A 27,860-nucleotide genomic window follows, 5' to 3' on the forward strand; every position below is an offset into this window, starting at 1 on the left:
CTTGCAGTCTACATGACAGCGCCAAGGGGAGACCAACTGCGAGTAAAGCGACGCACTCGCCGACTCTGAAGCTTTTGGACGAAAAACCGATGAACTTTTCGTCCATGTCACCTGCAAACCTGCAGCCAGGAAATTCACCTACCGCAGTGAAGAGTTTTGCCTTCTCTACGGATTAATTTATCCGCGGCAGGGTTGGATGTAAGTGCACAGTTTTCCACAATATCCAGATTGCATCTTCACTTTTTGCAATAGGAGGTTTGAGAGGGATTTGTTTAATATGTAATTTGTTTTAAATTAAAATCATCGTATTAAAAAACATTCGATGGGTATGTTGATTTCGTTTTGCTGTAGGATATAGCTCTCTTGCAAAACGCAAATCAATTGTAACAGTTTTATTCTAGTATAATAAATTAGACCGACCAAGAAGAGGCAGAAAAGTATGTGAAACATATTTGGAAGTCCAAAATTGATAGGTGGCAGGTGGTTGGCCCATAAACCCCCTCCCATTCTACCACTCCCAACACAAGACGCAAAAACACAGCCGCGCAAGCAATAAACAAGTATAAGTTCACTGTTAATAAAATAGTTCGTTAGAGAATATTTTTACCACGTAATGCGCTGTAGAACTATAAATTTAAACCCTTCTGTTATCCTCTGGTCAAAATGACCCGTCACTGTGTTGTTAAATCCCAGAAAAACAAAAATCTTAAATGGTCTTTTATTTACCTATAAATGTTATGACTTTTTCTAGATTGTCCCCAACAATAGAAAAAAATAAATTGTTTTTTAAATTCACATTTCTTTGTAAGATGAATAAAAAGTACAAAAACGGTACTTAAAATGAAGAAAACACGAGGATTAATTCTATTCGGAATATTAATGGTCAAATTTTCGTTTGGAGCATCCATTCATCCAACTATCAAAAGGAACACAAATTTCGTAAAATACATATCCGGAATACAACAAAACCCATAAATAACCCAAATTTAAACATCATAAGAGTGTGCATGGCCCCATAAAACTTAACAGTAGCATAAGTAAATAAATATCAAAACGAATAAAAAAATATTTAACTAAAGCCGCTTTTTGAAATAGCCTAATAATTGTTTGCCGTCGATTGGAAAAAAATCATTTTTATACGTTTTGGCGGAAAATAAACAAAGCGGATTTGATTATTTAAAGAATAATATTCCAGAGGCGTGCCCTTCTCTATGTTCAATGTATCTATTTAAATAAATTAAGATAAAATTTGAAAAGTTAGTATTACGAGACAATAACAAATATAATTTTCAGTATAGGCTACAATGATATATAGAGTTACTATTTTGGTTCTAACGTAAAACGGCCAATAAGGAATTTACAACACAGGGATGTGTAAAAATGTTATTTAGCTCTATAATTCGTTTAAATCAAAAAGTGTCATAGCATTTATTATTTTTTATTAGTACCAGTATGTGTCATTTTCAAGTCGTATATGAATAATTATTTCAAATTCGCGCTAGCGTGTCATTTAAATTGTGAAAATTAGGCTTAATAATTAGATTTGTACTCAGATTTTTTTTGTGTGAGGTATTTTACACAAAATCGTAGGTTTGTTTTTGGTGCATTTTTTAGAAATTACATAATATTGTTGGGGACAAAAATATAATTGCTCACTATTGGTGGGTCCATGCCAAAACTACGCCCTTGATTTTATAAATATAAAGACATAAACAAGAAGATAATCGCATTTATGCAGGCCGCAGGCGATATGTTATGGATAAAATAATGATATGCCAGTGATTAAGTCATCTTCATTGTGAAATTTGGAGACAACATGAATAAATTTGCGAGTACCAACCTGCACGGTCAGTTATTTTGAAGGCATGTCTTTTGATTTTGCAGGTCTCGGCCTCCTCCCTCAATCATATGCAAATGACTGTTATAGGAGGGCACGAATTAACATCTACAAACATTGGACCGAAATTCCATCTGCTGCCTCTTGAAGGAGGCCCTTAATAAGTTCTCAGACAGCAAAGTGACACACATCTTAATCAACTCTTAATCCCCAGAATTAATTCTTGACGCGTTTATGAATAATTCCTGCACTGCCGCCCGTGCAAATGCGAACAGTCTGCACAACAGACCACCAGATGGACCCGACAATCTCCGTAAAAAAGCGGATTCTCACATCCTTGATTATCTTTTTTTATATCAGTATTTTTTTATCATTCCCTACATTAGATTTGAGGTCTGGGTTACCGGGATTCAAATCGAATATTCATCAAGACAAACATGCATGGTAAAATAACGGGTGTCGATTTAACATAGTTGTCGGATGCAGACTTTCAATTTTAAGGTGGACAGAATCAGTAAAATAACAACAAAAAAAACTCCCAAATTTTTGTTTATGTTTTTCAATACTATATTTTATCATTTAGCCTACATTATTAACCTACCTTACGTATTAAAATTACGATTGACAAGGAATTGTTCAAAATTTATTCAAAAACAATGAAAAAAATGATTTTTATGTTTGGCATAGAATGTGTTAACTGTTTTTTCTTAATAGTTAGGTGAATGCAGTTTTACACCTGAACCAACTCACCACACTATACAAACCCATTACCTTCTAGTGGTTAGATAGAGCATTTTGTTTGCATTTATTCAGAAAATGTTAAATGTTAAATGGTCCGCATTTATATAGCGCTTTTCAAGTCACTCCCCAAATTCAACCCAACCCCCCCCAAATTATAGGATTTTTAAATATCTATTCTCCTTATGGTTATGCTTAAATATATTATATAAAAGATGAAAAACACTGGATATTTTTTTTAAGTAAAACAATGAAAAAATGTGAATAACACAGCGGCGGCCTTGAAATGGTTCAGTCCATTTGATAGCTAGCACTGCTCTTGCTCAACTCCCTGCTACTCTTTGGCTCGGTTAATGTCACTTGCAGCATAGCGGCAGAGTCTGTGGAGGCTCCTGAAAGTCAAGCATTCCCTATTGACAGAAATAACCTAGAGATTCCCTTTATTTTTTGACATACCCAGAAATTAATGGCGGGCCGGATTAAATAATGTGACATAAACACACACACACATACATATATATATATATATATATATATATATATATATATATATATATATATATATTGAAGTTACGGACGCTTCAACAATGCCTGAGTGAGGTAAAGAATCCTTTTTATTTTCCACTGCGCCTATTTGCTTTTATCTTTAACCCTTGCACAGTTTTTTGGGGAAGAACAGATTAAGTTTGAGGAATGGGGCAATGGGGGAATCTAGAGGGTGACATCATGCTCATCACTGCAGGATTTTCAGTAAATAGTGAAAGTAAGCGAACACCTAAGTTTATTTGAGGTTCGATCACCGTTTGGTCACCAATCATTGGTCATTCACGGTAGTATGCCATAAAACCTCATTTAGTAACGTACACGTATACACAGATACAGTATGTATGCATTCCAAATCTTATCCACCGTATTTTACAGTATACTGGGTGCACCGGGTTGTGAGGCCAACTCTCAAATTTATGGCGAATTAGGGTTTTTAGGTGCACTGGAAAATACGGTAAAGGCCTTTCTCACTTGACTCGATCACAAATGATGGAGGGGATTCTTGATTTTGTAAATACTGTCAAGTGGCACCCCGACTGGGAAATGCAGTCCGGAATGGGAAGGGTGAGGGGCGTCAGGGTGCTGACACCTTGTTCAGGACAGAATGACGGGCTCGCAGCACCCAAAGGCCTCCGCCCTGCCAAGCTAGTGGGTCTCTCAGCACCACATTGACACCACATGTCTGGCCATCCATCAATGTCAGATATATATCACCAGTCTGGATTGTCTTACAACCGTATTTCAGCCTCCCTTCTCTCTCCCTTGCAAAAACTAAACCTTGCAAGTTAAGAAACCAAAAATATTTCAACTTACAAACAAATGCAAGGATACAACGTGAACTCCTCTCATCTATTTATTTAACTATTTACCAGGCATACTGTACAACCCCCAAATATCGTTGTTTTGTACTGGTAAAGGGACATTGTGTGTTATTTATCACCTTCTAGTGGTTAAAAAACTACATTCATTAAAAAGAAACAATATTGGTCTGAATAATAAGCAAAGATACATGAGGTATGAAATGAAAAACATGCATTTTTTAAAATCACTTGGAGGTTGAGATATTTTTATTTAGTTTACATAACATGAAGCTCATCTCGAATCAAGTCAAGTCACGTTGATTTGTGACGCCTTTAATCACAAAGAGTCTCAAAGGGCTGTACAGACCACAGATTATTGCAAACCACATACAGTTTTATGGATAAGGGAGCATAACAAGGAAATCAAGAGATAGTAAACAAATTTGATGCTAATTTATGTTTTCTTGTGTATTTTAGACGTAATTGAATACACACTAAGACAAATGATGGTACTGGAGTTGTAGGATGAACAAAGGTTGAAGATCATAGGATAGATATAAATATCTATCTATCCAACTTGGTCATATCCCTTAAGAGGGCTGACTGACAGCAAGACAAACACATACAAAAACAAAGAAAATTAAAAAGGGGAAAAAATAGCAAAAAACACACACAAACATTTTGGAACCATGGCCAACCCAAATGCCCAAAAACCCAGACAAGTTAAGCACCTCTGCACCCAAGTCGGTCATGCTTTCGTCCCTCCAAATGACACTGGACACAAGAAAGCGGCCATGTCATTTGGGTCAGGTTGACTCAACACACTCTTTTGTTCAACAGCAGTGCCCAACAGCTTTCACCGGTTTACCCCTGCCGCATCATACAGGTGCCCTGCCCTTAGAACGCGTCCAAACATCCCACTATCCTTTTACAACACCTCTCCGCTCATTCCTATCACCAACAAACAGATTTGAATATAATTGTTGTAATACACCAACCATAATTTTTGCAAATATGTCAGTTAAGAAGTCAAGTCAAGTCAAGGAAAAACTCAAAAACCTTAGCATAAGGAAAGTCAAGTCAAGTCGTGTTTATTTGTGACGCCCTTAATCACAAAGAGTCTCAAAGGGCTGAACAGACCACAGATTATTGCAAACTACAGACTATTATGACACAATCCACTGATCTAAAACCTACATGAGGGCAAGGAAAAACTCAAAAACTTTAGCATGAAGGAAGTCGAGTCAAGTCATGTTCATTTGTGACACCCTTATTCACAAAGAGTCTTAAAGGGCTGCACAGACCACAGATTATTGCAAATTACAGACTATTACGACACCATCCCCTGATCTAAAGCCTACATGAGGGCAAGGGAAAAACTCAAAAGGTCAAATATCGTATGGAGACTTACCCGAGAATCAAGTAGATGACACAACACAGTAACAAGAGGAATGGACTAGGCACTGAAAGGATGAACTTGCCAAAAATGATTAAAAACAATTATATTCTGAATATCATGGATCTTTTTTGGACATGGATCTGGATCCATTTTATTGCCGTTGCTGAATTTCCTGCACAGTTAATAGCATGTAACATTAACCCAGTCAATTCTGTTGGCTCAGCTTGTGTCAGTATAAAGTTGATGAGTTAACGGAAAACACGTTTAATTCAAAGAAAAGTATATAAAGATTCTGAAGCGTCCATGAATCCAGTATAGCTCTCAGCTTGAAAACGGTCATTGACCCCTGCCTTATAATATTGTAGACAAAGGTAGAAAGAACAAGAATAGGGCGCTTCCAACATTATTTACATACATGTTGACAATTAAGGCAAAGTAGACCAAAAGATCAACCCGAAACGTCAACTTTGCATGACAGGCCCGATAATCCAAAATCATCACACTGAGGCAATGCGTCTACAAAGCTAATCTCTCTACTGGGAGTTTATGACCTTATACAGCCTTTTATGTTCTTTCCCAAGAAAAGGAGCCCGTAGCCCACGGCTTTGAAAAGCAATTTTCGGAGTTTTCTAATCTTCGGCGAAAGGCAATGATATTTCTCACGGATGCTCAATAGAAAACAGATGAAGTTCCCTCGCATCCAAATCTCCGTTAAATGTTTGAAGGGCTGTGGCTCCAGTCTCACATTGCTCATATAAAACTGGAAAATGTATAGTTTTATTTTCATTAATAATGAACTCCTTGTGAGGGATTTTTTTTCAATTTTACATTCTAATGTCTTTGATATTTTTTCAAACCCTATTTTGCTTCGGTACTTTGAACTTAAATTGAGTGTGAAACTATACAACATATATGTGATATATGTGGTTTGCAGATTTAAGATGACAGGGCATCATATGATATCCTTAAATAAAAACTTTATCCTTCAATTAAGCTTTTATAAATTCGCAACATGCACTATGGCTACAAGAAAACGGAAAAAAGATGATTTTTTCACTATAGGACTAGAAAGGTTAATGTACTTTTTCCTACTCCCTTTGTAAAAGTAAATAACATTTTTAATGTATCTAAGAAATATTAAATGTATATCCTTCCTCCTGAATCTTGCTTTTTAAAAATTGTACACAAATACTACACAGACACAAATATTGGGAAGTATGAGTTGAGTTTATGTTCACAGTTTTTGCTTTCAAACTAGACTCTGTCCTAAAATCCGTCCCTCAAATGATGAGGGCCTTAAAATTCTAACAAAAAGTATTCCAGAATTGGTGGAAGTGTTTAAATATAACCACAGTTATTAAATGAAATCTATTTGTATGTATATCACTTGTCATGGAATAAAATGCAATTCAAAGTGAAACTCAATATCCCAGATAATCATATATAAAATGATGAAGGAGGTGAATTTCTTAAGGGTCAGCAAATGAAGAAGAAAGTGACTTTACTTCCATTTATTCCGTTTATATGAGGGTTGTGAGACGGTCAAAATAAGAGCAGAGATAATTAGTTTCTTTGAAGTTTTATTGTTGAATATTTCGGGCGAAAAAAACTCTGACAAGACCATTGCTGTAGGATTGACAAGTGCAAGGTCAAAATGGCTGAACATTACTTTTATACTGGGAGGACGATTTTTTGACTGAGTAAAAACAAAACTAAGACTAAGATGGAGTAGAAAATCCCACGAACAAAAGAATTTTATTAAAACCGGTTCTAATAAGGACCTATATTACGAGTCCAAGCTACTTTTAATTACAAAACAAAACACAAAACGATGACAAATCCTTATAATTGTGACTGAATAAACTAAAAAACCTATTTATCATGACTAAATAAATGGACAAGGAAGAAATAACTGAAATAATACAGAGGTTATGAATCAAGAAATCATACAATCATGGCTATATATGTCACGACCAGCACACAGGGTAGACTCAATCACGTCAGGTTTTCTCACAATTTTATTTAAAGAAAGAGGAAAGGCAGCGCCCGCGATCCGATGCTCACTGGATGCTCACTGGATGCTCAATGGATGCAGGAAGCAAGTCGTTCTCGCACTCGGACTGTGATATATGTAAGTGGATCTTCCGTAGCGAGCGATGGCGGTGTCAGGAAGGGAAAAAAGGGGCGATAGCCGGGACAGGGAGAGCAAAAGCATGGTCGGGGTCGGAAACGAGTCGTAAGCCAGGACGGGAGAGCAGAAGTGGTCGGGATCAAAAATGGGTCGTAAGCCGGGACGGGAGAGCGGACGTGGTCAGGATCAAAACAGGACATAGCCGGAGACAAACGGGAGCAAAAACAGGACGGTAGTCAGGGTCGAAAAAGGCTTGCCTTGTACAAACAAAGTTTCGCAGACGGACTGACAACAGGGGACTGACAAGACTGGGTTCAAATAGTGACAGGGAGCCAATCAGAACCCGCGGTGGTAGGCCACAGGTGATTCACATCGGTCATCATGACAATATATGCAGTGACGTAGTTCAATATTGCAACAATATATACAAACACACAAAGATTAGCAAGGTACAGATCAACCGTGAGAGGAATGGGACCTTTGAGAGGCTCTTCAGCACTGATAAGAACGCCTGGAAGGACTTAGAAGCCATGTTTTACTATTTGCTATCGTCCTCCCAGTATAAAAGTAATTGTCAGCCATGATCAAAATACCACAATCATTTGGTCTGATTACTTTAAGGATTTTTGCAAATTACACACCCATAAAACATATTTCGCTTGAGGTCAAAGGTAAAAAATAAAAGCTGTACCCTACTGATGTGTACACATTAAACTTTAAATGCATCCCTCAGAGCTATGTTAGGTTAGGATGACCAACATTCTCCAGCAGGGCAAGAGGCGGGGTCAAATCCACTGGAGCCTTTCCAGAAAATCTAAATTTGCCACTTCGAAGTATACCCCAAAAGCTGTAACCACAACACTAAAGCCACACAAACACATTGAAATATCTACTCGAGGTTTAAACACGATCGCAAAATATGCCAGGATAGATAAAGAATGGATTAGCACCTATTAAAATGTTTGATGAACGGATTTTCAAGGCATTAATGTTGATGTCAATTATGACACAATGTGGAATTTAGATGAGCTTGGGATTTAGTGTCTTAAATAACATTGACGTTTTTGGACCACATCTTAGATTACAAAAATATTTGCTACAGAAAATTTAGCATGTCGAAATCTATGCAGCGTGTTAACTGCTTTGCAATAAAAAATAAGTAAACTGTTAGCTATTTTAGGCGGACACCGTGAAAGAAGACGTCTCCTCAGCTTGCCGTTTGGACTGCCAAGGAGACAGCATATGGACGAGATTGCTTTGCATGTGAAACTTAAAATAGAGTCCAAATTCAAAGAGAGGTCACGATCTGTCTATGGGGCGGCAGTGGCTCAGGAGGTAGAGCGCTTGTCTTGGCATCAAGAGATCACAGTTGGAATCCCGGCTCCTCCGTGTTACATGTCGAAGTGTCCTTGGGTAAGACACTGAACCCCTAATGCCCCCAATAAGCAGGTTAGCAGCCTTACATGGCTGCACGGCCGCTATTGGGAAATGTGAAGCACACTGTAAAGCGCTTTGGGAAGTCTTGACTTGAAAAGCGCTATATAAATGCAGATCATTTAATTTCATTTCATATGACTTCACTGTGTAGTTGAGTGGAACAAAAATACATTTTCTTCTATAAATTCAGAAAGAATCTTTTGTCATATGGAGACTCTGTTTCAATCAAAAGTTGTGTTTTGCCGCTTTGAATTGCCTTAAGATTTTTAAAAACATTAGGAACATTGAGGGCTTGTCAGACCACAACAGAGCCAACGGCATTAAGAATGACTCATCCCACCTTGGCCACCACCTCTTCAACCTGTATCAGGTGTTACAAGTCTTTTAAAGAAACAGTGTATATAATGTGAAAAATCCTTCATTCGTTAAAAAAATATCAATATTAATTTAGATAATATGCAAAAATAGATGAACTTGTCAAGAACCAGAACAGGATCAGGACCCAAATGCGTGACGTTACTCACACAAGCCTTTTATTTTACGGGAAACGGGGAATCATGCACGTTAGGCAGTAGTCTGGCGTGAAATGATAGGAAGCCCTAGGCCGACGAGATCGATACCCATTGCCCGAGTTGATTTCGGACAGATGGGGTCGATAATGGACAGACAGGATAGATAATGAATCAGGATAACGAAAATAAACAGGAGAAACTACACAGGAACAAAAACTTGAGAAAAATAGACGGAAACAAAACTGGAAACAGAAATTAAACAAGACAAAAATAACAATACCAGACAGGAAATACCAACAGGAACAGGACCGTGTCGTAAACCCACGTCTTGCGGGGCAGAAGTTCATTGACGGAATGACAAAGGAAAAATTAGAGCACTGAGCTTAAATAGACAGAAAGCCAATCTGTCAATGAGCCTCAGCTGGTGCCACACGGGCGGGGCCAATTGGGCGCCATGGCAACCGTAACAGAACCATCATATACTGTAAGCGTGCATTTTCTTTAATACTTGTGGGTAGAAGAATTTTTATTTTTAAGAAATAACATGAGCCTGACCATAAGGGAGCTGACATATTTTTCCTCCATCTTACGGCTTCGGGTAACTGAAAAGACCAAAAAGCTTAAGAAAGGCTTAGCTACAAATGAGAAAATGGTGCAGTTTAACCACTTTGTATCTCCATCGTTTATATTCTTTATTGTACTTTTTAGCACTTGTTTTCGGTGCATAATACAGCAACATCTACTGGTCGAATAATACAGGTTGCCCCTTTAAGACAAAGATAAAACAAGGACAAGGACAAAACAAGGACAGTTCTTCCCCATAGGGCCATTACCACCCTAAACAAGCTTTGACGTGAAAAATATATATCTTTCCAATTGTATTGAACAATTGGTATTTTATAGAAAAAATATAATTGTATCTTATTTATTGACTTATATTAGAATTCTATTGCTGCTAAATGTTATTGCATGCACTATACTTTTTATTGCACTATATACTTAGGCCAGTATCCAAGCACTACCTAATAAATAGTTTTGCCCTATACATATATAAATATAGTATTTACTCAGATATTTATATTTATTTAGATATAGTTTTCTCTTTAAGTGTTTTGTTAAGTGTTTATCCTGGATTACCACGCTTAATCTTGTTGAAAACAAGATTTACTACGTTGTTGTCAATGACAGTAAAGTCATTCGAATTCGAATCATTTGCTGTCTAATTATAATCAATTTAAGAGATTTTTTTTGTGTATGTCCTTGTGCAGAGCCTGGTTATGGATTTTAACCTCCTGGCTGATAGTGATGCCCGCAGCCCGGCGCTTTCACTCTCCGATTCTGGAACTCCGCAACACGACCAGGGATGCAAAGGCCAGGAGAGCAGCGGTAAGTGCACGCATCACCTACTGTTTTATTTATACAAATTAATGCATTCGTAATTGAATAATTTAGCCAAAATTTAAATTGTATTTTTCCAGCAGGAAAATCCAGAGATACTAGGTTTGATTGTAAAATACTTCGTCGTTTTTTTATTCATTTATTTCACTCAAAGTCAATTCACCTTTCTCACTATACGGCAGCTTAAACCTGATTGCATTCAATTATATTATTCACTTGGCCAGGTCAGATTTAAAAACACACACAACGTAATGTCGTTATCACTCTTCGTATTTTATTATTAGCACTATTTAAAATATCAGTTTGCAGCTGAGTAAAGAAAGAGAGCGCATGTGCTGCGGCTTGTAAATGCATTGAAAGGAATTAAGCGCAGCCATGCAGCCTGATCCAAGCACATCTCCTCTAATCCTCAATAATTAGACATTCTGTCAGTTGTTTGTGGTCTATTTCATACTCAGGTGATGGCTTATAATGTGTGCGCTATTTTCAGACTTCTCTAAATATGCAATTGAGCAGTGTGCAAGGGCGCCCTGTATGGATGCGTGCACACATGAAGCGCTCTTTTTTATTTTATTTATTTTCTTAAATAAAAGCAATACATCGGATGAAGCACGTCAACAGAAAAATATGGAACGGAATTGGATTTTTATTTACTGTTTACCATGATCTTGAAAAAAGAAATTGCAAGTGCGTCTGAAAGAAAAAGAGGAGTCATTCTTGTTGATTGGTCAAATTCTATTAATAGTTTGCTGCAGTATCATTAAATAAGAAACATAAAATACATTCAAAGAGTATTTAATTAAACCACCACACTCATAATCACATTTTTATAAAAAAAACAATATTGTTCTAAAATATCACGTAAGCTCTTTTTGAAGTTGAGCATGCAAAATTATTTTTGCAAGTACGATATAAATTGCTGACATAGGCTATCCATTCTCAACATTATGAAAGCTAAAATCAAATATTTGCTTTTATTTTGACATGCATTTCTTTGTAAAGATTTCTGAATCAAGTAATAATTAGAAAAATGCAAATTTAGTATGCATAATTTATTGTTTTGCATCAAATGAAATACACATTTCTCCCCCTGCACATTATTCGTTGTACTCTGAAGCCAAACATAAATTATGATTATTCTTCAAGATAAAAAGAGAATTTTTTTTAATCGTTTGAGTGATTATTTCCTGATGTAATCCTGCAATATTAATTAATATCTGATACAATTGCAATTTAGCTCAGAGCACTACCTTGAAAATATTTTGCTTATTTTTTGACATTCATTTTATCTTTTTTTTTGTCTAATCTTGTAGAGAGCAATGTTAAGTACGTCGTTTTCAATGACAATAAAGCCAATTATGATTCTAATTCATTAAAAATAGGCGTCATGGTAATCTGAATCTGGTAAAAAAAAAGACGATTGTTTTTTTTCTAATGGGAAAAAAATCATTTTCAACCATTTGACTCATTATTTCCTGCACTTATACTGCAAGATCAATTAAATGCTGATGCACTTACAACTTAGCCCAGTTTTCAAGCACGACCTTGTAAACGTTTATGCATATTTATCCCGACGTTGTTTTTTTGTCTTGTTTTTCTCTTTTCTTTGACTTGCACCTATTCCAGAGGGCTTTGTCCAATCTCCTTGTAAACAAATCGTTATTTCGTTGTTATCAATGACAATAAAGACAATTCTGTATTGATAGTAGACCTCATTGTTCTCTGGAGTTATTAACAAATGGTCATTGTTTTTCTAATATTAAGAAAAAGTGTTTTTTTTTTGTTTTTTGTTTTTTTGCTGTTTGACACAGTATTTATTCTCTATAATTAAATTAGATTCCGCTTTTTTATATTAGAATGTGAAGCGTGGGTGGCCATTTCGTTAGGATAATTGGGTACCGATCTCACGACGTTATTATTTTTCTTTTTTTTAATTTCAAACAAGAAAGTGGTCCATTACCTCTATTAAAAAGAATTGGTTTATGATGAAATGTTATTTTCAAACAATTGAATATTGTATCGTGAGAAAAATTGGAGTGACGAAATGTTTTATTCCCGTTCTGCTTTTCCGGCGCAACAATTATTTTCCTGGACTTCCGGGTTAGCTTGTGCCGTTGTTCATTTTTGTGCTAATGTAAGTACGATTAATTGTGTGGAATCACTTATATTTGTATGTCATGTTATGTTATATCTGTTAGAAACTGCGGTCCTTCTGTGTTTTTAATTGAATCGTTAAGGTTGTTTCAAACCGATTAATTACCTCGTTTGTGTTAACGTCTCGCTCAATTAGCTCGTTTCTACTTCATGATTGTGGTGTCAAAAAAGGAGAATATTCATTCACTTAATATACGCTACAGTGCATAGCTTATTTCTTTTCGCAATTTATCATGAAAATGTGGCGTTTCCTTCATTTTATTTTATTACGTCTACAGTTTCATAATATCTATTTATGTTCAAGACAACACCATATAACGTGAACCCTCGTTTATCGCGGGTGTGACATTCCCAAAATACCTAAAAAGACAAAATCAGTGAAGTAATAACCTTATTTCTACATGCAATTAAGTACGTTAGTTTAAATCAATCATCAATTAGTAGTTTACCAAATAAAATAACTGAATGAACGTTTTTTTTTTAAATTAGATTCTGTACTGTCAAATAGAAATAATAATTTCAATCATCAATGTGAACAAGAAATCAGGAAGACTGTTTAGCTTATAAGAATGCACGATGCAAATCAGTCGTGTAGAATGAAAAGTGAACTGCGTTACAGTGAGCGTTCCCTGTAGACAAGTTGTTTATCTCAAATAATTCTGGGCTCGGATCCTCAGACTTGGATCAATAATTCATTTTGCCGATTTCAGCCGGTGTAAATTCAAATTTATTAATGGGGCCAAAGCTAAAAGTAGCATCAGTTGACAGTAAGATACATCTTTATATATGTATATATAATTTGAGCAAGCGTTTTTTTTTTCTCCAGAAGATTACATGAGCAAGGCTATTTATTTAAAAGCCATGCATAATAAGCCACTCGGCAAAGCTGATCTGGAAAAAAAAGTCCGGTTTGTGAGGACATTATTAGTCAGATTGCTCCCATTGTTAATAAGCGCGTTTCTCCGAAAGGGCTGCCCTTTTCCTCAGTATTGTGCTTTCCACTTTGGCCTTAAGTGACAGCTTAGCCAGTGTCAGTTTACTGCCAGATAACAGCCTCAGCTTGGCACTTATTTGGTTTTGCCGGTGGCCCCGCGGAGTCTCTTTTGAAACCCTGCTGATGATTTCCAACCGCTCCCAGTGAGTTAAACCCTCACCAAACAGAGCCCAACCTGCCCCAGTCACAAAAGACTGATCCGCCCGGATTAGCCAGCCAACTAATTTCACTTCTTTCTGTGAGGTCCTCAGAAGAGCGCCGGCCGAATCTGGTCCAGTTCTGGCAGACATAACATGGATGTGTGGTCCCTGGCAGTCGTGTTACCTCTGTGTCGTGTTTTGGTACATTTATAAACGTATAGAGCCAAGGGTATAGGTTCTTCTTGGCATCGATGGGGACATAGCACATTTTTTGTTAAGTGATCACATAATATTGGTGTGGACAGAACAAAGATTGCTGGACACGTCCCCCTCCCTTGTTTAGAGCAGTTTTTCCCAACCTTTTTTGGGCAAAAGAAAGCTTTCCTCACTGAAAAAATATTGTTGCGCATCACACATTCAATTCAATTCATATTTATTTGTGACGGCCTTAATCACAAGGAGTCTCAATGGGCTGCTCAGACCACAGATTATTGCAAACCACAGACTATTATGACACCATCCCCTGATCTAAAACTTGCATGAGGGCAAATAATACAAATATATTGTCAACATAAAATATAGGTTATTCATATGCTATAGAATAGAAGTGTTTTAAGCTTAGATTTAAACATTTCCACTGAGGTTGTAGATCAAATCTCAGGGGGAAGAGCATTCCACAGCACCGGGGCCCAACCTGCGGATCTCTTCTTGGCTCTTGGGATCACTAGTAGACCAGCATGAAAAAAAAGGATAAATACTTAGCTTAATTTTGATATTTTGGACAAGCAATTTTTAGATCTGCGGTCACTTCTGCTTTGAAAAAAGGCATCTCAGAAACCTCTAAGAAAAAAATAGTAAAACAAGTAGAATAATCATGTTTTCATTATCTCGCTCTCCAGATTATTTTGCCATTTTAAAATTTCCCCCACTGTTTGTATTTCTCAATCTTATTTTTGTTGTTGTTTTCGAGCTGTACTTGTTAAGAAATTAGAGTAAAAATGAGCAGTTGTCAACCACATTTTAAATATCTTTAACTTGTACAAACGTATAGAAAAAGAAACCCTGAAATAGGAGTTTCTACCAGGAAATATAGAGTCTTTCTTTGTTATTTTGGGCTGAAACTCAAGCGTGTTCTTCAAAAATGTCTTTGTTTTTCTCATTTTACTATATATTAATTTGATTTTCTTGTTAGCAACAAAAATAATATTTAAATTTGCCTCAGTTTCCTTTTTAACTACAATTTATCCAAATTAGTTTCGCTTAAAATAAAAAAATGCTTACAATAATATACCTAAAATTCTGTGATTTGATTTTTTTTCAATGTGAATGTTTTATTTCATCAATTTGTCGAAACAAAAAAGAGAACAAGAAAAATGTCATTAATGAAATGAATGAATGAAAAGTACGGTAATAGAAAGAAAAAAAAGCCTATGCATGTTCTTAGGAGTGGGCACAGGTGAATCACATTGGTAATTATGACATTTAGTTGGTTGCACAACAGAGAACTACATTTAATCACACTTTTTTAGTTGAAGTACCACATTGGCAAATAGTTTGACTTACGTTCAAATAATTTGCAAATGATTTGAATGTAACACAAGAGATAAAAAAAACAATACAAGAATAATATTTTTTTTATAGCAACCCCAAACCCTGCACCTCTCTTTCGCAATAACTCGAGTACATTTGCACGCTTGCTTTCATTTACTCAATCTCGTGTTGACATTGACCTCAAAAGACTACGCTTAAAACACCGCAGAGGGAACCTGCATTGTTTTTGCCTGCATGTACTGTAATTCTGGCCGAATTTTCAAGTCAAGTCAAGTCATTTTTATTTGTATAGCCCTAAATCACGAAGAGTCTCAAAGGGCTTCACAGATTATTACACTATATTACACAGACTATTTTTCAGCCGACGAGAAGAGTAGGTTATTCATATGCTATGGAGTAGAAGTGAGTTTTAAGCTTAGATTTAAACATTTCCACTGAGGTTGCAGATCGGATCTCAGGGGGAAGAGCATTCCACAGCACCGGTGCCCGGTTAATTTGCTCGCAAATTAATTTCATATTTTCGAGCCCTGATTTTTATGCCCAGGATGGCTTATCTTGTACACTGAGACGCTCTGGGCACTGCGAGCATGCGCGCGGTCAACATTAAGTGGAAGCATAATACAAAGACACACAGGAGGAAGCAAAGCTTTTGAAATAACAACAAATAAGGACTACAAAATAAAAGCAACGTGAAAGACTGACCTCTGCTTCGAAACTCTACAAGACAAAATATTTGTTATATTGTTTGAATGATCCCATGAGATAATTTTGCTCTCCACTTTATGTGACCGCAGATACTGAGAAATCTCACCCGAACCTGCTGGATGAATCCAGCACAGATGACAGCTCACTGAAAAAGAAACAGCGGAGGCAGCGAACGCACTTCACCAGCCAGCAGCTCCAAGAGCTGGAGGCCACCTTCCAGAGGAACCGCTACCCTGACATGAGCACCAGAGAGGAGATTGCAGTCTGGACCAACCTCACAGAGGCCAGGGTCAGGGTGGGTATTGATCATTCACATTGACATGTTAGCTAATCAAAACACCAAATCTGGACTGAATGTTTTGTAAAATTCTATTGTTTTTGTGTTAATGGACATTATACCGTTTTTTAATTTGCATGATTTATGAGGTTTTGCTCAGAAGTGGAAATATAAATCTAGATATTTACACATGTTTTCAAGCCACATAGGTCTGATATGGACTGGTACCGATTGTGTCACAAAAATGCGCGATCAAGTTAAATAAATATTAACAATGTAATATGTCAATTCAATTCTCCGCAATGCTTAATTAATAGCTTTGCACAACTTTATCCAACGAAGGACCATCTACCATCCATTCTTGTCCTTTGTTTTTGAATTGAAGTTAGATTTTGTTTTGCATAAATGATTGCTATAGACAACCCAACATTTTATACTTTAACCAATCAATGACATGACTTCAAAGGATTTAAGAAAAATAGGGCTGCAACAACAAATCGATAGAACAGTGTTTGCAACTAATTTACTCATCGTTGTGTGGCGTGATTCATGAGCCGCTAAGCACATGAAATCAAAGCAAATATGTGCATTGAATCTAAATGTGAAGTTTAGGGGTTGTTGTAGCACTTAAATCTGGCAAAGAGACCCTTGAAAATGTTTCTATAAAAGTATCTTACATTTTTTAAAATCCTTTTTATTGAACACTGCTTGAAACAAAGATAAATGGCATTCAATTGATAACATAATTACAGTAAAAAGAAAAAGAAAACGATGACGATATGTTTATCTCAACACAAGGAGCAGATTCTTGAGTATAATTTACATTTGCATATTGGAAATGTTTGTCATATCCAAAGATTTAACAAAAAAATAATTGTGTTTACATTTTTGTGGATACATTTTTTTGCTACATATGAAATTAAATTTATTGCTCTTCAATTTTTTGTATGAAAAGTCTTAATGTAATATGATCTTTGGATAAAGTGGTAGGAAGAGTATCTTACATATTTCCAGGTGTATACAGGGATCAGAATTTTCCGCGGATCCGCGGATTTCCGCTGTTTTTGAACCCCAAAGGCATTCCGACTTTTTCTCTTGCGTAGCAAACAAATTCAAAATCCGACTGTCTCACTCTTTCCTTTATTGCTCTGGCGCACCCTGGCGGCCGTTAGAAAAATTGGCCGCATTGTCGCACAAGCTGCAGGGACTGAACTGCATTTGAACTTATCTTGCAGTATTTACAAAAAAATCAGTTATGTGGGCAAATTATTTTAATCTTCTAAAAATGTTACTTAAATGATAAATGTAAGCATGGTTTTGGACAAGTAAATTGCCTAAAACCCAGTTTGGGGGTTGGGGGGGTTGGCGTTGGGGGGGGGCTCCGCCCTGGTTTATTCCTGGACGCTGGCTATTTCAGCTGAAAATGAAAATCTCCATTCTGATCCCTGTGTATAGCATACATATGGATTTTTTGTTATTGTTTTATATTGTAAAATATTTTCTTGTTTTGTACACTATTTTTTCATCGGTCCGAAAACAATATTTCAATAGAGGAAAAAGTCTGTTTTTTAAAAATTCGATTCATTGAAAAAATAATCGACCAATTGCTCAATTATCAAAATAATCGTTAGTTGCATCAATTAAAAAAATGTTGTTTTGGCAAGATACAACTATTCATTTGAAACTACAACAGCAGAATTGTTGGTGGTTTAAAATAAACAAACCAAAATCCAGCCATCCATCCATTATCTGCACCGCTTGTCCTCAGTCGGATCGCGGGGGTGCTGGAGCCCATCCCAGCTATCTTCGGGCAGGCGGGGGACACCCTGAACTGGTTGCTAGCCAGTACAAACCAAAATAAATTTTTATATTTGTATATTTTTTTGGGGGGGGGGGGATGCGGCAGGAGGCTATTTAAACCGATGTTTAATCCTGTTTAAACCAGCCCCCCCTGACCCTACTGAGGATCAGCAGTGCAGACAATGGATGGATGGGGATGGATGGTTGGTTGGTTGGATCCCTTAACCACTAGGGTTGTCGGGGCACCATTTCCTGTAGTGTATCTTGGGCGAGTACAGACTGGTGGCGCCCATCCCTCCCCAGGCCAAATATGTCCTCCTGGTCTCGAACCGAGCACCTTTTGCGTGCCAGGCAACCACTGCAGTACGAAACACATAGCAAATGCAAATATGCTACGTGGTTTACCAAAATGCTGTTCATAATGAGCTAGGGGAACAAACTACCGTAAAGTCCGGACCATAGAGCGCACCTGATTATAAGCCGCACCCACCACTTTTAGAGTGATTTGCCAATTTTGTACTTTAACAGGTTTTACGGTTTGTGTACAAGCCACGTGCGCCCGCATTAAAACATGTGATAGAATCACAAGTTTGATCCAGACTAGGCTGCAAGTTCCACGATTGTAGCTAAATAGATAGTACACAATCCTAGAACCACAATCGGCTATGAATGGAAAATTATACCCGTAATTAACGTTTAATGCAGATTTGTAAAGTCCGGGTCCCGTTGAAAGTAATCCAAGGAAACAAAATGTATATTTCCAAAGTTAAGGGTGGGAAAAATATATATCCACTATTGTCCGCTGCGACAACAGACAGATCTACCGGTAACTCAGCTTTACCCCACTTCCCATCAGCCCGCGTTTGCTCCGCCCCTTCTTTTTGATTCGTCCGTAGAACACATAACAGAATAAATCTCTAAAATAAATACATGACAAAAATATACAGTTGCAAATACATATTATACATGGTTACACATATTTACGAAGAAAGACGGTACACCGAGAGAGTTTTCAAAGCTTTAATAATAATAATATAACTTTCATCCCAAACCGTGCCTTTTGAAAGGTACCAACACGCTAGTAGGATCACGCTCGCAACGTATCAAACGTGCCAATTAAAAAGAAGCATCCCGCAATTGTGTAATTCACGACTCTAGAATTGTATGCTAAACTTAGAGGTTGCAGTCTTTCTTGGCGCACATATTCTACTGGTCTTAATCTTACCTTTTATACTTCGGCGCCGCTGGTGGCCGTTAGAAAAATTACATAAATTGGCCGCTTCACTGAATAAGCCGCAGGGCTGAACATTTGGGAAAAAAGTAGCGGCTTATAGTCCGGAATTTACGGTAATATTTAATGACATTTTATGTTGAAAAAGGATATTTTTTTAGATGAAGGCTGAACAAGCAATCTAGAATATTTGGATAAACTTTACTTACTCACATTGATGTGTCATCGTGAAAAATGTACCCAGAAAATGCCTGGCAGTCTGGCAGGGGACGAGGCAGCTGTTGTGAAATATCTACCAAGGGCCCCCAAACCAAATTCCAGAATCCAGCCAACAGAGACTTGGACAGCCGAACGTTTGAGACGTCGAAACACTGAATGAATCAAATCTTTCAAGTTAAGAGTTGGTGATAAGCACATTAGTAACCCTTTTGTATCCAAATGATCTCAATATTAATCCCTAATTTTATACATAATGAATTAATTCTTTCACGAGCGGCACGCTATTTGGTTTTGACATCACCTAAACTGAATGTCCACTGACCTTTACCGTCCAAAACTAAGATTAGCTTGAACTTTCCTCGAGTATAGCATCCACAACTATTCATCTTGTTTGCTTGCAGTAAATTATTGCAGATGAGCAGTATAAACAGATCGACTTTGACATTGAACCTTTTCCAACATGGTAGCCTTCAAGTCAGTGTCAAGATTGAGTGACTTGGCGCTGACTGAGTGACATGGAAAAGTCATAAGTTTTATGCTGGTATTGATGGTCACTAGTGCTCTGTTACTATGATAACAGATGGTTGGAACATAAAATAGGATTGCAAAATAGTTGAGAGGCGGGCGATTAAAAAAAGAAAATCTAAGCACGGAAGTTAAACTTATGGAGTTCCCCCCATGATCATTATTATTATTAAGCAAATGTAGTTATTCTAGATATCGTTTAAGGCAGGGGTGTCAAACTCATTTTAACCTGGGGGCCACACGATAGAACAAACATTCTGTCGGTGGCCGGACTAGTAGATTAAAGAGAAAGAAAAAGAGAGATAAAGAAATAAGAGACAGAGGGAGGGAAAAGGAGAGAGGGCAGGACAAAGAAAGAAAAAGAGAGAGAGGGAAAGAGCGTGAAAAAACATAAGAGAAAAAGTTATGAGAGAGGGGGAAAAGAAAGGGAGAGGAAGAAAGAAATCCAAAGAGAAATAGAAAGACAGAAGGAGAGAAAAGAGAAAAGAAAGCGCGAAGGGTAGGAAGAGAGAAAGAGAAAAGGAAAAAAGGAAGTTAGAGCAAAAGAGGTTAAAAGACACAGAGAGAGAAAGAGACAAAGAGCAACAAAAGGAAGAGAAAAAGGGAGACACAGAGAGTGAAAGAGACAGAGTGGGAGAAAATGGGTGGAAAAGAAAGAGAGAGAGGGAGAGAGATATAAATACAAGTACAGTGTCTTTGTGAGAGGCACCTGGCTTTGGCAACATCAAGTTGACGTATTTCAACCTGCAGCTTGTTTTTCTCTTTTGCTTCTCTGAGTGTTGTCTTGCGGGCCGGATTCAATCCCTTAGCGGGCCTGATCTGGCCCGCTGGCCGCCTGTTTGACGCCTGTGCTTTAAGGCATTAATTAACTGTTTTTGGACAGTGAGTGTAAGTATCATTTAAACCGATGTTTTTCAACCCTTTTTGACCCAAGGTACACTTTAATTTAAAAAAAAACATCCGAGGCACACCGTCCGTCAAAAATGTTTGAAAATGAAGTTGTCACGACCAGCACACAGGATAGACCCAATCGCGTAACGTTTTCTCACAATTCTATTGAAAGAAAGAGGAAGGGCAGCACCGGCGATCCGATGCTCGCTGGACGCGGGAAGCAAGTCGCTCTCGCAATCGGATTGTGATCTGAATACGGAAGTGGATCTTCGATGGCGGTGTCAGGAACGAAAAAAAAAACAGGTTGATGGCCAGGACATGAGAGCAAAAACGTGGTCGGGGTCAGAAACGGGTCTAAAAGAAAGACTGTCAGACTGAAAAAGCCCCCAAAAATAATTACAACACAGTGCTTAAAAATGGCTGCAGTCATAATAATAATAATAATGCAATGAAGAATAGTGCATTGTAGCAATAGTGCAATAAAAACAATTGCAATAACTAATAATGATTACCGATGTGAATCACCTGTGCCCGTTCCTTTGGCGCTAACTGCCTCGGACTCTGATTGGCTCCCTGTCCCTATTCAAACCCACTCCTATCTGTCCCCTTTTGTCAGTCCGTCTGCGAACCTCAGCTAACACTAGGCAAGCCTATTTCAACCGTGACCCCCGGCTTCGACCCGTTTTTGATCCCTACCACTTTTACTCTCCCGTCCCGGCTTTCGACCTTTTTTTGTCCCCGACCACGTCTACTCTCCTTTCCTGGCTTACAACCCGCTTACAACCACGTTTTTGCTCTCCTGTCCCGACTACTGACCCGTTTTTCCGTTCCCGACACTGCCATCGCTTGCCACGAAAGATCCACTTCCGCATTCAGAGCGACCCGCGTCCAGCGATCACCGGATCACGGGCGCAACCCTTTCTCTTCCTTCCAATTAAACTTGTGAGAAACGCAACACAAGTGGGTCTTGTCTCCGTTCTGGTCGTGACAATAACATTGAGCAGCAGCATTTAAAAAAACAAAACTATTTGTACTTTTAGAACTAACAACCTAAAAATATTTTGTTAAAACAAACCAAACTTGTTATATATTTTCTATTATTTCTTTAAACCAAACAAAACACAAGAACAAAACAAAGAACCGTAACCTAAAGCTATCCGAGTAATATATTGGGCGATTTTTCTTTTCTTTTTTTTTTTTTTTTAATAATTCAGGATTTATTTTTAATTTTTTAATCAAATATATATATATATATATATATATATATATTTTTTTTTTTTTTTTTTTTTTAATCCCTAAACAAAAATGATCAGTAAGGGTACTAAATATCATTCTGCAAGGGGTACATCACGGCTTTAGACCACTGCCTAGTTGCCTTGGTTCAAACACGCAAAAATAGCTCATTTCCGTAAAAAAACACAAACTTTGTAGATATTTTTTCATCATTTATTCAAAACAAAGAAAGAAAACAAAAACAAAATAATGACAAACAAACAAAAGTCGGCTAAAGTCAAGTCGTGTTTATTTGTGACGCCCTTAATCACAAAGAGTCTCAAAGGGCTGAAAAGACCACAGATTATTGCAAACCACAGACTATTATGACACAATCCCCTGATCTAAAACCTACATGAGGGCAGATGATACACAGATATTGTCAACATAAAATATAGATTATTCATATGCTATAGAATAGAAGTGTGTTCTAAACTTAGATTTAGACATTTCCACTAAGGTTGCAGATTGAATCTCAGGGGGAAGAGCATTCCACAGCACCGGGGCCCGAACGCTCTGGAACCAGCTGATTTCTTCTTGGATCTCGGGATCACTAGTAGACCAGCGTTTTCAGAGCGAAGGCTCCGGACCGGAACATAGGGGGGAACTAAATCTGAAAAATATGAGGGAGCAAGTCCATGCATGATTTTGTACAATACCCACAGAACCTTGAAATCAGGGAGCCAATGCAGGTTAGCTAAAATCGGGGTCATGTGATCAAACTTTCTTGACTTAGTTAAAAGCCTCGCTGCAGCAAGCTATGCAAGTCGTAGATCTGGTGATTTTTGACCCAATTTAAGCTTTCTTTTTTTCTTTTTTTTTCAGGGTGTTACACAGCTTTAGACTTAAAAATGTTCCCATTTTGCTCTCTCCAGGTATGGTTCAAGAACCGCCGCGCCAAGTGGAGAAAGCGAGAGCGGAACCAACAGGCCGAACTGTGCAAGAACGGTTTCGGCGCCCAGTTCAACGGACTCATGCAACCCTATGACGACATGTACACGGGTTACTCGTACAACAACTGGGCCACCAAGAGTCTCGCCAGCAGCCAACTTTCTGCCAAGAGCTTCCCGTTCTTCAACTCCATGAATGTAAGCCCCCTGTCGTCCCAACCCATGTTCTCACCCCCGAGCTCCCTCCCCTCCATGAACATGGCCTCCAGCATGGTGCCTTCGGCCGTCGCCGGAGTTCCCGGAGCCGGCCTCAACAATTTAGGAAACCTTAACAATCTCAACAGCCCCACGGCACTCAACTCAGCAACCGCTTGCCCATATGCCGGCACGGCCAGCCCTTATATGTACAGAGACACCTGCAACTCCAGTCTGGCCAGTCTGCGACTTAAAGCCAAGCAACACACCAACTTCGCCTACCCGACCGTGCAGAATCCTGTTTCCAACCTTAGCCCCTGCCAGTATGCTGTCGACCGGCCGGTATGAAGAGGAGGTCTTCTGCTGTCCTGCTTTATTTTGTCTTCAGTTCCATCTCAAAACTGCCTCGCAGACTGATAGACCTAAAGCCGATCGGGCATATTCCTTCAGAATGGATACAAGGAATGGACACATCAGTGATGGACCACCCTGAAGAGGAATATATTCACTTTGTTTTGTGAGCCTGACCAACATTTCTAGAAAAGAAAAACACAACTAAACTGCATGATTACGCTACGGGACTCTTCAGCTTGAAAACTTTTATGTTGTAGACCAGTGGCCCTTGACGCTTTCCGTGCCACGGACCGGTATAATGTCTGAAAATATCCTCGCTGCCCCGGCAATAATAACATTAGTGATAATAACAATACCCATAATAATAAAAATCCCAAATCCATTGTAATCACAAGACCACTGAGGATCGAGATGACAAAGGAAAAGGCATTGCGTCGTATCTCATTATCTCACTATTTTTAGTCACGGTACAATATTGACACAGTAGTTAAGTCATGTCAAGTCATGGTTATTTGTATAGCCCTTAAACACAAAGAGTCTCAAAGGGCTGCACAGACCGCAGATTATAGTAAACCACAGACTATTATGACACCATCCCCTGATCTAAAACCTGCATGAGGGCAAATAATACACGGATATTATCAACAGAAAGCAAGTTTTATTTGATCGATTGACGAATTCAAGCTAAAGAAACCCAAATCCATTGTGTAATCACAAGACCACTGAGGATCCAGATGACATAAGAAAAGGCGTTGGGTCGTATCTCATTATCACACTATTTTTAGTCACGGTACAATATTGACACAGTAGTCAAGTCATGGTTATTTGTGACGCCCTTAAACACAAAGAGTCTCAAAGGGCTGCACAGACTACAGATTATTGCAAACCACAGACTATTATGACACCATTCCCCTGATCTAAAACCTGCATGAGGGCAAATAATACACAGATATTGTCAACAGAGGGCAAGTTTTATTCAATCAATTGATAAAGTCAAGCTAAAGTCTCTCCAACATTACTGTTTACCGAAGCTGTTTACTAGATGAATCGCAAAGTCCTTTACCGGACATTGAGCCTTCAATATGTCACATAAACAAAGTATGTAACAGCCTCACTACAGTGTTATTTTTTCTGGACAAAAATATGAAAGCCGTGAAAGCCAAACTGATGCAATGCTGTGTTGAATAATTTGATTGTGAACAAAACAGGCCTTCTCAAAATTTTGGAACAGAATCGAGCTGTTTTTCCCTTTGTAATCGTCGAAAACAAAAAATTCCTAGTGATTTAGGATCTTGTATCGGCAACAATGGCAACCAGATGATGACGTTTCTAGGCACCACTTCCTTTGGTGTGTCTTGGGCAAGTACAGCCTGGTGTACCTCCCCAGGTCGTGTTTTCTTTTCGGGTAGGGGTTGCCTCCCCCACGTGAAGCAGATAATTTTCCATGGTTACCAGTAGCACGAGAAGCCTCCTGAACTGATTGACACAGCACATTCATTGTCTGGGCGCCGTTGTTATGGGTGTAAAGTGTTCTTCTGGTTAAGGGATCCTGAACCGTCAAAGACCGTCGTGAAAGATAAAAATATACGAAAAATGCATAACATGGGAGTATCTAATGATGAATCAGACTTGGTAGAACATTAAATAAATACATTTTGAATGTTATTTGGGCGTCGTGTTCAGAGTTTACGTTTTCAATAAAGAATTTTAATCACGGCACCAGGTATTCAACCGTGGTAGCGTGAGTAAAAATAGTGTGATGATGGGATAGAATCGAAAGCGGGCATGTCAAGAATACGGCCCAAGGGCCGAATCCGGAAGGTAATTGCTTTAAATTGTATTTATATGTTTCAGAATCTAATACAGTTGGTACCAATTCGGCCAGCAGGCGGTGCTCACTGTTTCCGACACGAATCAGTTCCCAAACAAGCCTAATTTTGTCTCTAAAATGATTTATCATGAAGGAAGCAATTCCCAGAACATATTGCATTTTAGCTTTAAATGATCAATTTTGCAGTTCATTGATGATGATGATTGATGATTCCAAAAGTAAAATAGATATTTACACAAATAAATGATCCATGTGGTTTGATTCTAACAAACTATGATTTATTGACACGGCAAGGTAAATTGAATCAAACGAAAGAATAAAGAACATTGTTAACAGAAGAACTCACGGTGTTAGCAGGGGAGAGGGAGAAGAAATTCTGTAGCAGGAGAGATAATAATGATCAATAAACCTGGTTTTAGGATAATCAACACATGTAAATGATGAGGAATTATTTTATAGCTCGTCAAAATTATATTTATTCCCAGCACTGAAGACAGTTTGTTGCATTATCTTTTCTTGTGTACCTTGGTCAGCCGAAGCACATTGTGGGGGAAAAAAGTCGAGAGAAGGCAGTGGCTGCCTTGCGCACCTACCCTCTGCAGAGAAGGTTCTTCTACTCCTTTCTTGACTTTATCGTGCCTTTTTTTTTATTGCCGATTGAGAGGGTAATAGAGGTAGATGGGCAAACTCGGCCTGATGCCTGGGTTGTGCCAGTTCTAATGGCCAAGAAGACAAGGCCTACTGTCTCAAAGGGGCAAAGGCTGGGAAAGCCACCGCTTTGAGCGTTTGCGAAGAAAAAGAGGGAGAAAGGCATTCGCACCTCTCTTTTAAAGCATGTTGATGTCAGTCACTGGAGGTTCCCAAACATGCTTTTCCAGAATTGTATTAAGTGATAATAAGCAACATTTTATTCTGACACGTAATTAAATATATCCTTTGGCATGAAACATGACACATACAAATCATCATTTGGATTACAAATGAACACTTTGGGGTTTCAAATCTTTATTGTACAGCTGGAGAGTCTGATCATTTCCTGTGAATGAATTGTAGGGCTTTTGTTGTGTTGGCAGATTCGTTGGTTAAAAAAAGTTAGGGGAAATGCCTGGGTGGCAAGGCAGTTCTCTACACTAGGTCGGTTTTTATCAAAAATAATGATCTTTTCAGTTAATGCAAACCAAATGCTCGCTCCGGCTGCTACAGGGTAATGTTGAGTTTGTGTAGCTTGGTGAGTTGGCTCAGGTGTAAACTTGCATTCACTCTATCGTTAAAATGAACCAGTTAACATATTCAATGCCAAACATGATAACTTTAAAAATCATGGTTTGTTGTATGTTTTTCCCATGTCATCTTCATCCCTAGTAGTAAAAATTGCGCGCTCTCACCGCCCTCTGGATTTGCTCAAATACGGTAATATACTACCTAACCCCATGTATAACGCGCACCCAAACTTTGTGGGTTAATTTAGATTGAAAATGTGCATTATAAAGAATAAAAGCACAAAATAAGGGAACTTTCTTTTCTTTCTGTGAGGCTTGGTACCAAATGACCCACGGTCTGTTACCTGTCCGCAGTCCGGAGGTCCCGGACCACTGTTGTAGACAGATGTATATAAGAGACTCTTTTCTGTTTTAGCGAGAAAATAAGATGAAAACAGAACACCTTTCGAATGATAAAAGCATGTTCCTGAAATGCAAAGCCCCGGGGTTTATCTACAAAGGCACATCCTTTGGGGAAATGAATACTTCTGTTGTGAATTCCGTTCCCCTCGGGAAGGTCAAAGTTCAAAGGCCAATTTAGACAAGCAAGGGGAAGGTAGCGCCGGGTTAAAAAAATATCCATTTTGATGCCGCAAAATAGGAATATCTTGGACATGAAAAAGCCATTGTTATTATTCATTTGTGTGCTGTTTTACAAAAAGGGCGTCTGTGACCGTAAAATATATGTAAGAGTGCAGTTGTTCTAATGAAAAAAAAACGTTTTTTTTCCCTGCTGTAGCATACTTTGTCTCATTAAAGAACAAATGGAAAGAA

The 27,860-nt window shown here is 38.1% G+C and overlaps 1 protein-coding gene across 1 annotated transcript; it reads left to right on the forward strand.

Moving 5' to 3' along the window:
- Window positions 1-22: 22 nt before the first annotated feature.
- On the forward strand, window positions 23-27,860 carry pitx3 (paired-like homeodomain 3). Its single transcript, XM_088351395.1, has 4 exons — window positions 23-198; window positions 10,669-10,786; window positions 16,432-16,637; window positions 23,433-27,860. Exons 2-4 carry the CDS (start codon window positions 10,678-10,680, stop codon window positions 23,988-23,990), a joined length of 873 nt encoding a protein of 290 aa, XP_088207521.1. The 5' UTR covers window positions 23-198; window positions 10,669-10,677; the 3' UTR covers window positions 23,991-27,860.

Source organism: Urocampus carinirostris, chromosome 13 (assembly GCF_059441175.1).
Source record: "Urocampus carinirostris isolate Australia breed hairy pipefish chromosome 13, RoL_Ucar_1.0, whole genome shotgun sequence".
NCBI lineage: Eukaryota > Metazoa > Chordata > Actinopteri > Syngnathiformes > Syngnathidae > Urocampus > Urocampus carinirostris.